Genomic DNA, 15,367 nt, shown 5'->3' on the forward strand with positions numbered 1-15,367 from the left:
GCACTTCTGAGAGTCTGGTAAAAAGTGCTTTAAAAAACAATCCTCTTAACTTAATGGCAAGAACACAGTCAGAGAGACTAGTTCCAACCCTGGCTTGACAGCTTAAGACGGGGAAGCCCAGATACATTTGTGGTCCTGGGGGACCTCACTTTCCACATCTGTAAAATGGGCAAATGACATCTTCCCCCACAGGCTGCCGCATCTAGTGTGATGATGTGTGTGACGTGGAGCGGTTGCCACAGGCAGGTCCAGGACAGGCTCTCCAGGGATGGTAAGAATTCCAATGTGTTCCCCGGGGTCTCAGCTTTCGCTCACCATTCCACTCCCGGGTCGAGGTCTTGACTGTCAGCACAGACTCCGCTCCATCAGGATACCTCCTCGTGATATAAAACCTTTCATATATTTTAATTCCAGCAGAATTGTCCCAGTAGACCTCATCATAGTTACTCACATCACTGATGCACTTTATAGAAAAGCTTTGTCCCTCAGAAACAGAAATTGGGTCCGGGGTTATTGTTAGGTTGGCTGAAAGAATGCAAACAAGACAGACAAAAGAAAAACCGACAACAAGCACAATGTTTAGTCTTTCTGGTGACTTTGACACCGGAGGGAAATTTCAGACAGAGACAGAAAGCACAGACCGCCCTTGGTTCTACGTGTGTCAATGCGGGATTGGTACCTGGCTGCTCCTGGGCTTTACTTGTTTCTAGGCTGTTCCCGGTGGTGCTCTGAACTGTACTCATTTCCGGCACATGCCTGAGGAACTCATGCACGTCCCCTTTGCGGCTGGAATTATCTCCTATTGATCAGCAGCAAAAGGTTGCAAGCTTAGGGTGTTGACCTAACGCAGGCTCCCCTCCAACCTCATCCAGGACACCTCAAGGGCGACTCCATGGCTCAGCTCTTTTTTTTTTTTTTAAATTCATCATGTTAAAAATTGTACCTGACAATACTTCAATTAAAAAAAATAAATAAATAAAAAATAAATTTAAAAAAATTTTAACTGCAATTTTTAAAGGTTACTTTCCATTTACAGTCACTACAAAATATTGTCTATAGTCTCTGTGTTGTACAAAACATCTTTGAATGGCTCAATTTTTACAACCATTTTATTCTTCACTCTTTTAAAATATCTTTAAAAAATAATACCATGTCGTATTTTAATTTCTCTCTTTCTGTATCTCTTCTCCATAAAAAATGTGAGCCTCTTAAGAGCAGGAACCTCTTTTCTGTGTCTTTGTATCCCCAGCACTGAGCCCTGGGGTTAGTATACAGTTGGTGCTGACTAAGCAGAAGAATGATTTCTGGAATTACATGTTAATTAGAGGGATCAGAGTTACTGCCCAAATAATTACTCCTGGACTGGAAAGCAGAGTCCCCCCAACCATAAGTCTCTATTTACTCCTGTTTCTGAGAATTTCCTCCTAAGTTCATGAGGAATTAGTCACTGAAAATGTTAATAAGACCCTTGCAAATATAAACGCTTATATGAACATTCCACTGATTTTGCCCCTGGTGCTGACTCCTCCTTTCTGAGCAAAGCTGACATTTCAAAATGCCATTCACTTCTGTCTTCTCTGCGTGAATAGCGTCATCCCCCGAGCTCACTGATGCCAGCCTGCTTTTCGAATTAAATCTTCTTAGTCATAATCGAAAGAACTGAGGGCTTTCCATAACACCCTCTACAAGCCGAGCTTCAGATGTTCAGATACAGCCCCAAAGTCACAGAGCAGAGATTCACGTGCCCCCTGAGTTGCCCTCTCTGGCTGTGGGACATCGAGATGGCTTAGAGGTTTCTGAGGGTGGAAAGGCTCATGGAACCTTGAATCTAGTTCTCCTGATCCTCAGATGAGACCCAAACTGCTGGACCAGTGGTTTGCAGCAAAGGCTAAGTATGTCCCTAAGACAGCCCAAAGCCCACAGAATTAACACAACTCTCTTAGTTAAAACTTGCAGTGTATATAAAATAGATGAACAACAAGGGCCTACTGCACAGCACAGAGAACCATATTCAATATCTTGTAATAACCTATAATGAAAATGAATGCATATGGATGTGCAACTGAATCAATTTGCTGTACACCTGAAACTAACACAACTTTGTAAATCAACTGTACTTCAAATTTTTTAAAAAGTCACAAATTCAGGGAAAAAAAAAAACAAACCTTGTAGTGTATAAAGGCTCTCGCTGCAGAAAACTGCAAATATCCCAAAAGACTCTGAACGTTTCTGTGGCAATAATGTTTCAGATAAACCTAATCTCTGATCTTTGTGAAAACGCTGTCACGATTGCAGAAAATGTGAATGAGTATAACAAGTATGTTTGTCAGAGTCCATCCTCCAAATTGCTCAGAAGAGGGGCCCTGATGATTTATCTAAATAGTTCATTTTCGTATGATGGGTGGAAAAACAAGTTTGCCTGCACCATTTTTGCAGATAGGGGTGAAATTAAAATGTTTTATGGTGTAAGGAGGAGAAATGATACTTTTAAGAGGCCTAACGAAGCTGAATTAACTGAAACATTAAAAAAAAACACACTTATTACAACTGTAAAATAACCACAAAATACCAGATTCTTGAAGCTTTCTGCAGCATTCTTTCTGGACAATGTGAAATGGGAGAGGAGGGGCGACAGAGGAGGGTGAAGGGTAGGGGATAGTGAGCCAGATGAGACCCAAAGGGAGGAGAATGGGACGAAAAATGGGAAATTGGGGTTATCCTTATTTATACTAATCTGATTCTAGATTCAAACTTACCTGAGCATGACAGTACTTCCCAGCCCACTTTCCACCTTTCCAGGACCGTGCAGGCTGTTCCTTCCTCGCAACCCCTCTTTCCTACCCCTCCCCTTCCCGATTTTAAAGACTTCATCTGAATTTAAATGGCAGAGACGGAGATCTGGCTCCCAGCCACTCTGACTACCAGGGAAGGCCCTGCTTTGTTGCTCCTGGACATTCCCAGTTGATTGGCAGCCCTTGGCTTGAGGTGCAAGGGGAAAAGTTCTAGTGAATGAGTCCTTACCCACGGAGGTGAACGTCACTTCTATGTCCTTACTCTCTCTGGCTCCGTAGGCGCTGAGGAACTCACACGTGAAGACCACCGTCGTCCCAGATGACCCGCTGGGACACTGGGTCCCGCTGGCCGTGAGGGTGTATCGGCTGCAGCTGGTGTCTGTGTCTGTTTCAGGGCTTCCTGCAATGACATAAGCGGTTCCTTTGCTGTCCCAGTTGGCTGACTCTCTGCTTTGGTAGCAAAGAAGTCAAATCAGTGAAAAAAGAGTTATACTTTACAGTAAATTTCCTCTTCTTGAATGGACAGGCAGGATAGTGTAATGGTTAGCCCTGCCGCCTCAGGTTGCTACTCACCGGCTGGTATAACTGGGGGAGTCACTAAACCACTCTGTGCCTCAGTTTCTCCAGATGTAAAACGGAAATGTACTGCCTAGGATGGTAGTAGGTAAAATGAGTTAATATGGAAACACTTAGATCAGTGCCCGGCTGGGGCCAGCCCCTCACAAAGACTATGAGTGATGGTGGTTGGAGTGTGAAAAATTAAAAAAAAAAGAGAGAGAGAAGCCATGTGTTTGGGTATAATTTCAACTGGAAGGAAACAAGATGTCAGATGATTTGGGTGATTACTAATGCTGAAAGGAGGAAGAAACTGGATTTGGACCTCTGATGTTTATTTCATTTGAGATTCGTTTTCTTTCTCTTTTGTTCTTCAAATTTTTATTTACTTTTTATTTATTTTAAAATATTTGTTTTGGGGGGGATTAATTAGGTTTATTTATTTTTAATGGGGGTACTGGGGATTGAACCCAAGACCTCTTGCATGCTAAGCATGCACCCTACCACTGAGCTATACCCATCCCCAGCTTCACTTTCCTGACTTATCCCTTCTTATTGGTATCTGTGTTTCAGTGGAAGCTTCAGCTTGGTGCTTTCTCAGGCTACCACCAGTTTACCCTTCAAAGTAGCTGCTCTTCCCCACCTTCTTCCCCTTTCCTCAGATGCTCTGCCCTCCAAGCCACCTTCCCTTCTTGCCTGTGGCTCTATAACACCCTTCTGGCCAAATTTTTCTACTCCAGTCCCTTCACTCTCTCTCCTCCAACCTTGCCTTCTGCCATGTACTCTTAAGGCATTCTCCTTCAAACACTGTCAATCTTCCAAAAACTAAAAGAATAATTAAAAAAAAAAACCCTTCTGATTAGCTCCAACATAAATGCATCTTTTCCAGCCTTGGAAAATGGTACTGCAAACACAACATTGCAGACAGCACAGAAGCTTCAGTAATAACCCATGCTAAACAACGTGACGCGAGGTGACTGGGAAGGAAAGATACAGGAAGGGAGACTGTGGGGTTTGAGGCTGTTCCCCGCTCCCGAGTCACTCAGCGCGCTGTTCCATGTTGTCAAACACACCTTGACAGTCAGCCCAGAGGGGCTGACTTCACCCTCCCTCATAGAGATTCAGTTGTTTTAGGAATACTCTGCATGACAATGGGCCAAGGAAGCTGGTAGGCAGGGTGGAGAAGTTAATGAGCTCATTTGGGAACTGTTTTAACGCAGAAGAATTCAGCTCCATTATTTTTCCATCATCACACCACATACCAAGAGCTATGGTGAGACTACAGACGATATTGCTGTTAAATTCCCCTAAATGATCAGTAAGTTCCTGTAAAGGCAAAGCTCGTACTAGACACAGGCCGACTAGAAGCCGCAGTAAAATCACAACCATCAGTACCTCTGCTGTTATGACCACTGGTCGTAGCACTGGTATTATTACCCCTGCTACCGTCACCATTTATATTATTGATCCACGCCCGATGATTTGAAACACTCCAGAGAGCCCGCCCACTTTGGGGAAAAAAAAAAGCAAAACACCTTCCTAAAGCTAGAAATTCTGTCATTGCTGATTACTTCTTTTCTGGCTTATCCCTTGTCCGAAGGGCTTTGAAAAAACAATGCAGCTGTTTCTGAGAAGAGGTAAGACGTTCAGTTCCAAACGCCAGGGGATGACTTATTTAGATAGATTGCTTTCTACTGACCTGGGAAAAGAACTGGTGGAATTTGGAGAAAGACTGCCGCAGGGAGGGGCCAGTGAGGGAGGAGGGAGGAGGGAGGAGGGAGGATGGCAGGGTGCTGAGAGCAAGAGCAGAAGCTAAATTCATCAGAGCGCCAACAGCGCAGGCCCCGGCGGCCACCCCTTGCAGCAGGAAATCCATTGTTCTGCCCTGGGTTCAGCCCGCCCTGGGCATTAAGAATGTTTTGAGGTGGCCACAGAGAGGTCCCTGAGCATCTGCAGCTGCAGACTTCCTGGTTCCTTTGCCCGAGGACTAGGCTTTTCACCCCCCAGGGTTGAAAGCTTCTAAGTCAATACCACCACAGGAACTTTACAAGGTCTTTCTCCCATCTGGCAGTTCCTCCAGGATGCCTACACCTCCTCTTCCTTAAAAATTAGAGAACTGACTAAATAGACCATATGTCAACACTTTCAACCGTTACCAGATGCCTTTCCCATTCTCTGGGGTACTTTAAAGTGGAAAACAAATATGCTTTGCAGAAGAAATGTGCTCAGAAAATGTTGCGTCTAAATTGATCCTTTTTAAAATGACTTAATAGTGCCCGATTTTTTTGAATGAATGAATTGTCATTAACATTTAATGATTTAATAAAGGCTTTGTAGAATAAAAGCTCCACCGCATTGATGTATTTCATGGGTAAAGCCACATTGTGGTTTCATGATTTTATTTTTTACTGTAAAGGTGAGTACAGACTACTGTCATTTCTTAAGGGAAGGACTGGATCTTGTTATGTGAGATTTCAGGCAGAAATCTCACATAACAAGTTCTGCTGGATCATTTCACTACTCCAGTGCCAGCGCTCCAGGCACGTGTGATACACTTTGACCAAGACAAAGGCTGTGAAACAGGGTGGATCCCAAGTCTTTCTTTTCTTTTCCTATTGTGACAATCTTGAATAAGGCATTTCACTAGAACCTCAATTTCTTTCTTTGAAAACTGGAGGCAAAAAAATGCCAGCTTCAAAGTTGGGGTCAAGTCTAAATGTGATTAAAAGTGATAACATATTTTAAAAAATTGGTTGATCACAAATTATTATACAAAGCAGAGCCACTGTTCTATTACTATTTTAATGGATCATTCTTATTATCATCATTCACCAGTCAGTCTAACCTTCAGATGAGATCTCACATCTGCAACAGAAGCAGATAGGGCCAGAAATTGACATGAAATGGTTGAGAGACAAACAGGTTGACAGAGATATAAAACCAGAGACACAGAGTTAGATAATATAGAGGGTAGTGTGGATAAAAAGCCAGAGAAGTGGGAAGGACAAACACCAAGCAGAGAGACACAGGATGAGATGCTCCAAGTTAGACTCCAAAGCAAAGCCAGTGACCCCATCCTTGGCTCTTTGCTGAAGATGGAAAGGAAGAGGAGACAGGGACAAACCTTTCTCTAGGGGAGACGCCATGGACCTACATCATCTGGTCACTCCCTCTTGGGTCTTCTCTGCCAGGATCTTGTCTACAGCCCAAGCATGACACTTGTATATATATATTTCGGGACTTTCGTTTTAGAGTGGCTAAGCTGGAGCTGGCATCAAACCTAGTACGTTCTCACAGTCTCAAGTCCAGAAAAAACAGTCATTTGACATTTGCCCTTTCACCCACCACATCCCCCATTTTCACCTGGCCAAGAAGCGAAAGCCTGTTTGTAAAAAGGCATCTCACAGTCTCACCTGGAATGTTTATTGCCCCTTGTTGCTTCCATTCAACTTTACTCCAGTTCACAATAATCTCACTGCAGCAGTTCAAAGACACAGGCTTGCTGTCACATATCACATTCATGTATTTCTTTTCTGAAATCCGGATGGGCATAACATTTACTTTTTTTCTGGCCTCAGATTCAAAAATATCCAATGTCGGTTTGCAGATATATTCACCTGCAGAGAATACACAAAGGCACTTGTGATCATCGCTACATGTGTTTATTTCTTCCCATGAATGACAGCCTCCTCTCACATGTCATGATGGCACTTAGCAAAACATCATTTTCAAAAGCTCCTGAGACTTGGTCTAAACAAAGCTAAAGGAACATTCGGGAACTGCAGAAGGTCAACGCAGGTATTTCTGATGCCACAAGGTAAAGACTAGAGAGATGTTCTGAGGAAAGAGCAGAAATCTCAGAGTCCTTGCTAGGAAGCAAACAAGTGTGAGGATAGAAGAGGTAGAAAGGAAAAATGGGAACTCTTTGGCAAATGAGATGATCATGCACGGATAATTTTAGCATCCTATTTAACTCTGTGACAAGGTCAGAGTCAACGAAGATGTGACAAAACACTTCTGTCTGCAGCCAAACTTCTCATTCAGAGAAAAAGAGATGCCCTTGTTGACATCTGGGCTACAATGGGGCTATTAAATCCCAGAATGTCAGGTGTAGGGCTTGTGCTTCTGTGGTTGCTGGGGGGAGGGGTTACAACAGAGGACAAGAAGACCGGAGGGGAGCAGCGATGGACGTGCTCACTCTCTTGATTATGGTGATAGTCTCACAGGTGTACACATAGGTCAAAACTTCCTGAATTACACGCTTTAACCACGCACAGCTTACTCTATGTCAATTCACCCTCAACAGAGCTCTTTAAAATTTTTTTTAAAGTTTAAAAAGAAAAGTCTTCTTTTTGTCTTAGGTTCCGACTCATAAGCCTTGGTAAATGTGAGAAATTGTATTTGTCTCCCAAGGCGAAATTAGCTTGGCTATTTTCAAATTTGCAAAGCTGAGCCTGGTGACTTCTTTGTGACGACAGAAAACACCATCTACTCGGGCTATGGTTGGAATCTTGACGAGCCCTTCGTTCCCTTCCTCCCACCTGTTACTGGACAGAAACCCACCCTCGTCATCCTGAGTGATGTTGTGAATGGTGAAGCGGGATACAGAGGTCGTGTTGTCGAGCAGGGAGGTGGAGATGGAGAATCTGCTGCTGTTCTGGATGTCGAAGCCCTTCTCGGCGTGGTACCAGGAGACATTGGGGGACGAACCTTCGTATTCACACACCAGAGTTACTGTATCCCCTTCAAAGGCAGATTCTGGTATAATGGAGAACTTGGTTTCAACTGGAAAACCAAAGAAAAGGTATTAGGACCCCTGCAGCAAAGAAATGGAATTAATGCGACTCCCCAGACGCCATCACCACCAACACCAGGGTTCTCATGAGATCTCCATGGTAACGAATGAGGCAACATGTCCTCCTCATTCCATCCCTGGGCAGCTGGGATCTGAGGCCCAAAGAGTAACAGCCTGCCTGCTACTAGGAACATGGTTTCCAGTTTAGGGGCCTTTGCACACTTAAGAATCCTCAGTGGTATCAATGGGATCCCCAAACTATTTTCAACATAACAAAGAGTCTGGGAGAAACTTGCACATTTGCTTGTGAAAAAGCCACATTGGCTAACTTGAATATCAAGTCCCTTTGCTACTGACTCAAATATTATCAACCGCTTGTTACCGATAACTGATAATCTGGTGGCGACTCAAAGCTCTGTCCTGTGTGTTTGATAAATTAACGGTGGGTGAACAAATTAATTTTTTATAATAAAGTATGCTTGGGAGATAAGTGGATTTTTAAAAGATCAAATACCCATGGACCAAGAAGACTGGAAGCTTTATAGACACACAGGTCTGGATTTGAATCCTGGTTCTGTGCCAGGAATAGCTGTGTAGCCCTGGGGAACTTGCTTTACCTCTCTGAGCCTCAGCTCCCTGGTCTGGAAAATAGGAGCAGTGAGTGCTACCTCAGGAGGTGATTTGGAGGAATAGTAGCTGTTCTCATCATTTTCACAGTAAAATTCTGGAGAACTGTGGTATTATGCCATTTCACAGACAGAAATAAAAACACACTATTTGCTATTTTTGTATGTGTTTTTGTGGTTGTCCTTTGCTTACACAATATGCAGATTTCCCCCCCTAAGCTGTGCTGTGTCCTCCATGAGTTCCACATGTTGAGAAAATCAGAGGCAATGGGGAGGAGAAAATTAATCTGGGGGGCTCTGATGTTCCAGTCAAAATATCAAGACATCCAAATATTTCCTATCACATTTTTTAATCTCCTGAATAAAATAAGATTTCAGAAAATCACCTTCAACTATTAGAAAGCAAGGCCATCTGTGATTATTTCATGTCATGAGCTGACCTGGAAGTCACACAAACTCACGTTACTTACTTTGTGGCCTTGAGCAAATTTCCATCCCCCAAGTATCCCAAGGTCCACCCGCCTAATAACACAACAGAGCCCACCTCTGTACCCTATCTGCGAAATGAGGGAGAGCATCTGAAATACCAGGGCTCTTACCACTGCCACGTCTTGTCCAAAGCAGTGGTTCTCATGCTTTCCGTGCATCAGGATCACCTGGAGGGCTTGCTGAAATACAGACCTGTGGCCCCAGTTGACCTCGGGTGGCCCCAAGAATTTGCCTTTCTAACGGGTTCCCAGATGGTGCTAGTGCTGTTGGTCTGGGGGCTGCACTTTGAGAACCGCTGCTTTAAAACAGCGTTGGCCGGCTAGTCAGTATCAGCGCATTTCATGACCATCCCCCACAGGCACCCACCACCACCACAGTGTTAGTTCTACCTTTTTGGATGTTTTGGGTCTATTCATTTTTTTTTTAAAAATCCATAAACCCAGATGGCTCTGTGGCCCCCTTGTAAAATCTCTCCCTCCTGGGACCCACCTTCCTCTGAATTGCAGCGATATTAGCCGTGTTAGGAGGTTCTGCAATGGCCTAAAATGGGGAGATGGGACAAAAACGTCTATGCCAGGAACTGGGCACTATGATGTGATTTCCCAGGTTTCAGCATAATGATAAATACCATAATCATGTCTAAGCAGAATCTACATACAGGGAAAAAAATCAGTGACGTCCTACTTACTGCTGTAAGTAACCTGGAAGGAGCTGCTGTCCATCCTGTACGTCTGATTGAGGCTCTGTGTAACTTGCGTATGCGCTTTATGCATTAATTCAGGGGATGCTGTTGTAGTCGTGACTTCATACGTCACAATCACACTTCCGGGCCTGGATGGAGACCACTCAGTTCAGTAAAGCAGTGAAGTAACCTGAAAAAAGTCTAGATCCTTAAGGTTTACTTGCATAAGAACACAAAACAGCTGGAACAGCCCAGGGACTTTTATCTGAGGGTTCACGGAAACCCACCTGTTTCTATCTGAATCCCATAAACTGGTCAGAGGGGACTAGCCACGATGCCAAGGCTGTTGTCACATAGCCAGGCTGGCCCAGGTGACCAGCTCTGCTGAATCGCGAATGAAGCCGAAATCCTGAATGTTCCTATCAACATTCTTATGATTTTTTAAATTGGCAACTAACTTTTTGAAACACTGTGCAAACCCACTGCCAGGGTGCCTGACTCCAGGCGGAGCCCTCCACACAGCAGCCTACAACCTTGTGGTCACAGCCTGCTGGCCGGCTTTTCCCGAATAAAGGCATCATTGCATGACATTATTTCATTCCTGTATTTCTGATCTCACGAGATGGCAAACTTATCCCACGTCATTGTTTGCAAAATTCTCACGTGTATAGAACGAACACCAGTCTTTTTCTCACCTTCCTTCTAAGCAGGTACATCTCTAAGGAGTTACTGGTCTCAGTATTTCCTTCCCCTTTAAGCCCCGAAATCTGGCATTGTCTTCACTTCTAACAAATTGTTCCCACTGAGCCACCCAGATGGTGCCCCTCGAATGAGCTTCTTTTTCACTGATGTGTTGGTGTCTGCCGTTGGATAAAAACGACCCCTCAACAGAATTCTTACCTGAACCCTGTCACGGTCACCAATTTGAAGCCTGGTAAAATACTGTAGCCCTTCCAGAACTGGAAAATAAAGCAAGACAAGTATCACAGATCGAGGTCCAGTGAGAGATGTGTCAAATAATTTGAAAGAGAGTAAAAAAAGCAGCTGTCCCTGACCACCCTGGATGAAATTTTCTCCTGAGAATTTTGTTAATACTGGAATCGGCAGATCTTTGAAGAAGTAATTCCTATTTACCTAGGTTATCCTGGGTTCTCCAGGAAGCAAACATCAGATTAAATGTGTAAAAAAATTACTTAGGGACATGCCGAGGGAAAAAGATCCGGAGGCGGTGAGGAAGACAGGGGAGCCATTAGACCCAAGTGAAACTGTGGTGGGAGGGGAGGTTGGATGACAGACATCATGCTAGTCTGAGCCTAGGAAGGTTCAGCACAGCCTTCAAAGGAGTCCCAAGTTTGCTAGACAGACCAGCCATGCTCATTTACTAGCAGGCACAGTGAGCACTGCCACGGATTTCAGAGGGAGCCAGCGGGACCCCTCATCAATTACGTTTCCTGTCATTGGAAATCCATGAGGTGCATTCTTGTGGCTTCTGCACTACCCCATTCTTCTCTTAACATATTGCAGCTCTGGTTTTTGCTCACATTTTCACTCCACATTGTGTCCCTGAATACCAACCCCACAGGAGATGCAATTTGAGTCAAGTTCCATCGACAGGGCAGACTGCCATGTGCAAAGTGCAGTGTTAGGTAGCTGGATGGGTGGGACCCAGAGATTCATCTGTAACACTCTTTTTCCTCGAACGTATGTAATTTAGTTGTGTTGTGTGTTGGAGTGGGGGAGGATTCTCAGGCTGAGGGTGGGGGAAACTATTACCAGCTGGATATGCAAATTAGATGCCAGGCATGCAAATTGGCACTCTATGGTATCAGCTGCTCCGTAATGGCACCCATGGAAAAGGGTAGTGTTTGTGTGGGGCAGCAGGGTAAGCGGGAGGCTAGCCTGAGGCAAGGGCTTGGCTGTGCGGAGGGTTGAGGTAATGACTTCCCTCAACCCACCCATAGTAATTTGGACACTACTGGTTGGGAAGCATTATTCCAAACGAGTTGACTCAAGCAAAGCATTTGGGTTTAGATGAATTAATCCAAGATAAGGCCCTTAGAAGAGTGTCTGGCGCAAAGCTTACATGCAGGGAATATTCTCCACTTTTTTACAAGAGCAAATTTAAATCTGCCATAAATGTGAATGCACTCTAGTGTAGAGTGGCTTGGAATTCTCTGTGCCTGTGTTATGCTGGTCTGCTCAAAAGATGTTGGGGTTTGCATCCATGTGGTGTGTGAAGATGAATAGAAATGCATGCTCTGATGCTTCTAGACTCTCTTTTGGGGCCCCTGAGTAGGGCTCAGTGAGTTGATGCCACCAAATTTTATCTGAATCAATTCTATCCTGGGAATAAGTTCCACCTGTAGATCAAGATGATGTCAGATCATCCCCTGAACACTGTCTCATTTGAGCACTTCTTAATTCATCATCCCAGTTGCATAGAAATAATTTCAACATCCACATTCATCAATTCTGACAGATACAAGCAAACTACCCACTGTATGTGCAATAGATTCAGTTCAGTCCAAAGAGTCTGTTGGTTAAGAGGCTCCTGGGATCCAAACCTACCGCTGTTTCCAAGTCAGTCTTGTAGGACCTATAAAGGGCAGAGGAAGAGTTCCTGAGGTCTTCTTGAAAGCCCACATTGAGTCTGACCGACATTCTCAGGATAACATCTAATGAAGAACACAGGACAATATTTAGAAATCTCATGCTAGCATTTGAGTACACAGAAACATTTGCTTGAGTTGGTATCAAATAGTCACTCAACAAACAAACATTTAATGAGCAGTTACTTACCCCTCTGGAGCTGGCAAAAATGTCCCTTTGGAGGCAGTCCCTTAAGGCAACTGCAGTGATGCCCTGCAGGGGAGCCGCCGTGCTCTTGACAGGTGAGATTGTGGAGGCACCTTTCCTGAGGCCACTGATAACCTGTCTCGCAGGAGCACCAGATTTCATTGCCAGTAGGGCTGCAGACTGTCATCAGCCGGAACAGTGAGGAGAGAGAAGGTAGTCACCGCCTTTGCATTTATAGATGACCAGTATTTATGCTTGTAGGAAATCCTGACTCAGCTCCATCTGGCCCTCCTGGGAAGTTCAGCAGTGCTGAATGAGATTCCCGTGATTCCCGCACGCGTAACCTTGCTATTAGGCATGGCCCCCTAAAGATGCCAACTCCTCTGACTATCCCAGGGGCTGCCTACAATGATAGAGTGAGTGATGAGCAGATTCCCAGACTGAGAGTGTATGACAACCAGCCTTCAAGATGGCCCTGATCATCCCTGCCTCTGGGTATCCATACCCTTTTGTAGTTCCCTCTCATATTGTACTAGGGTTGGTCCGTGTGACCAGTGGAATGAGAATAGCAGAAGTGGTCATATATCACTTCTGAGATTAAATTCTAAAAGACAAAAAATAGAGAATATTCCCTGAGTGTAAACTGTGTGCCAGACACGCTTCTAAAGGCTTTACATTGGGTGAATTCATCTAAACCTAAATGCTTTGGAAGAGAGCATCCCAACCAGTAGGGTCCAGATCACTAGAGCTGTTCTCCCTCTTGGCTGTGTCCTCTCTCTCCTTCTCTCTCTCTCTCTCTGATCTCTGGCAAGCTGGACACATTGCATGAAGGACATGTCGTGGAGAAGCCCACGTAGTTAGGAACTGAGGTCTCCAGACAACAGCTAGTAAGAAGCTGAGGCTTGCCAACAACACACCAGTGAGCTTGGAAGCGAGTTTTCCAGCCCCAGCTGAGCCTTCAGACGATTGCAGTTCTGGCTTATGGACTAACTATAACTTCATGAGAGACCTTGAGCCAGAGCCACCCAGCTAGGCTCCTCCCGGATTTGTGGCCCTCAGAAACTGTGTGGTATAACAAATGTTTGTTGTTTTAGGATGTTAAGTTTGGGGGTAATTTGTTGTGGAGCAATGGTCAACAAATAAAGAATACAAGTCAAATTGTAAAATTGTGCCTTTTACATTTCAAGTCTAACGTGAGCAGCCCAAACTGACTCTGATCCCACTGAGGACATTGAAAAATGCTCTGAAAACAGAGGGCACTGAATTTATTTCTAAAACTGGACCAAAGTCATATCACTGGGGGCTGTTTGTTTGCAGATAGGCAGCTAGGCAAAGGCCCACAGAGTGATGACCTAAAGGAAAGCCATCAAACAACTGTTCCTGAAATAAAAGGACAATCAAGTCCCTGGGGATCCTTGGAAAAAACCCATAAGCCTCAAGCTTCCCCAGTGAATGATCAGAAAGTCTTCACCCCCTCCACGTGTGAGTGACCAGACTTGCAGGCAGGATAATTTACACTTTCCAAGGGCATTTGCATCTTAAAAGAGAAACTTGTGGTGGTGAAGTAGTGGGGTGGGGAGGGTATAGCTCAGTGGTAGAGCACATGCTTAGCATGCACAAGGTCCTGGGTTCAATCCCCAATACCTTCCTAAAAAACAAACAAGTGAACAAACAAACAAAACAAGGATAAAGCAACTACTTAAAAAAAGAGTGGGAGAAACTCGTTGACCCAACTTGTAAAACTGGGTTATCAAGTTTCTAAAATATGAATAGTGGAGCCCCTTAAAGTCATGCCTCCTTTAACAACACAAAATAAACCAGGGAGAGTTTGAAAAATGTCTACGCTGAGTGTACGAAACAGAAACTGTTCATAATCACATAAGAGGTTCAACAAAAGCAAACTGCTTGTTTATTGGATATTTACTGATCTGTTTTGTTGGCTAGATTTGCTTTGTAGTACTCAACCAGACACGAGTGGTTTCATTAAAAACAGTTGGGAAGCAAACCAGAAGTGATGAAAAATCCATCCATTAATTTTCCCCGTAAATAAAGGAAATAATTTTAGAGGCAAAAGATCTGTGTTTTGTGGGAACTGTGTTTCCTGTGTTGCTCCAATATGACTAGCTTTGTGAGATGTCCTACAGAACAGAACAGGTCTGTGAGCAAAGGTATCTGAGGACCACTGGATACGCCTTCTGCCACTGGAGGACTCACACTGGCAGCAGTCAGTGAACCACTAACTAAACGAAATTAATGGTGAGGTAGAATTTGGTGAGAAATGGCATCCAAAGGGAGCCAGTTCAGGTTCACATAGCGTGTATTAAGAACTAAAAATTTAGGCACACAGACTGGCATTGTGATCGACTGTTTAAGCATGAGAATTTGAAAAGATTTTGGAAAACAAGAACTTTCTTCTTGCCTCCATTTCGGAAGAATAAAGCCCAACATCCATCAGTGCTTTTCCAACTTACAAAGCAGAAATCTTTTCTAGGGCAAGGGGCAGTCCCATCTCACAGCTTCTAGGGGACACAAGGGATGGTCCCCTGAGACGTTAGGGGAACTCGCATGACCTGAAAGGGAGTCAGTGACCAGAAAGTCCAACCCCAAAGTCTGGGAGATTCTGCTTCGTGCC

At 44.3% G+C, this 15,367-nt stretch overlaps 1 protein-coding gene across 1 annotated transcript in view; it reads right to left on the reverse strand.

The window, feature by feature from the left end:
- The window catches only part of ADGRF5 (adhesion G protein-coupled receptor F5), a 66,595-nt gene that overhangs the window by 18,443 nt on the left and 32,785 nt on the right, over positions 1 to 15,367 (reverse strand). The window contains 8 exon segments of the mRNA XM_006190725.3: positions 316 to 525; positions 3,022 to 3,192; positions 6,761 to 6,964; positions 7,911 to 8,132; positions 9,946 to 10,088; positions 10,840 to 10,898; positions 12,508 to 12,614; positions 12,739 to 12,915. Coding sequence (XP_006190787.2) covers positions 316 to 525; positions 3,022 to 3,192; positions 6,761 to 6,964; positions 7,911 to 8,132; positions 9,946 to 10,088; positions 10,840 to 10,898; positions 12,508 to 12,614; positions 12,739 to 12,915 — 1,293 coding nt within the window.

This window comes from Camelus ferus, chromosome 20 (assembly GCF_009834535.1).
Source record: "Camelus ferus isolate YT-003-E chromosome 20, BCGSAC_Cfer_1.0, whole genome shotgun sequence".
Classification (NCBI taxonomy): Eukaryota; Metazoa; Chordata; class Mammalia; order Artiodactyla; family Camelidae; genus Camelus; species Camelus ferus.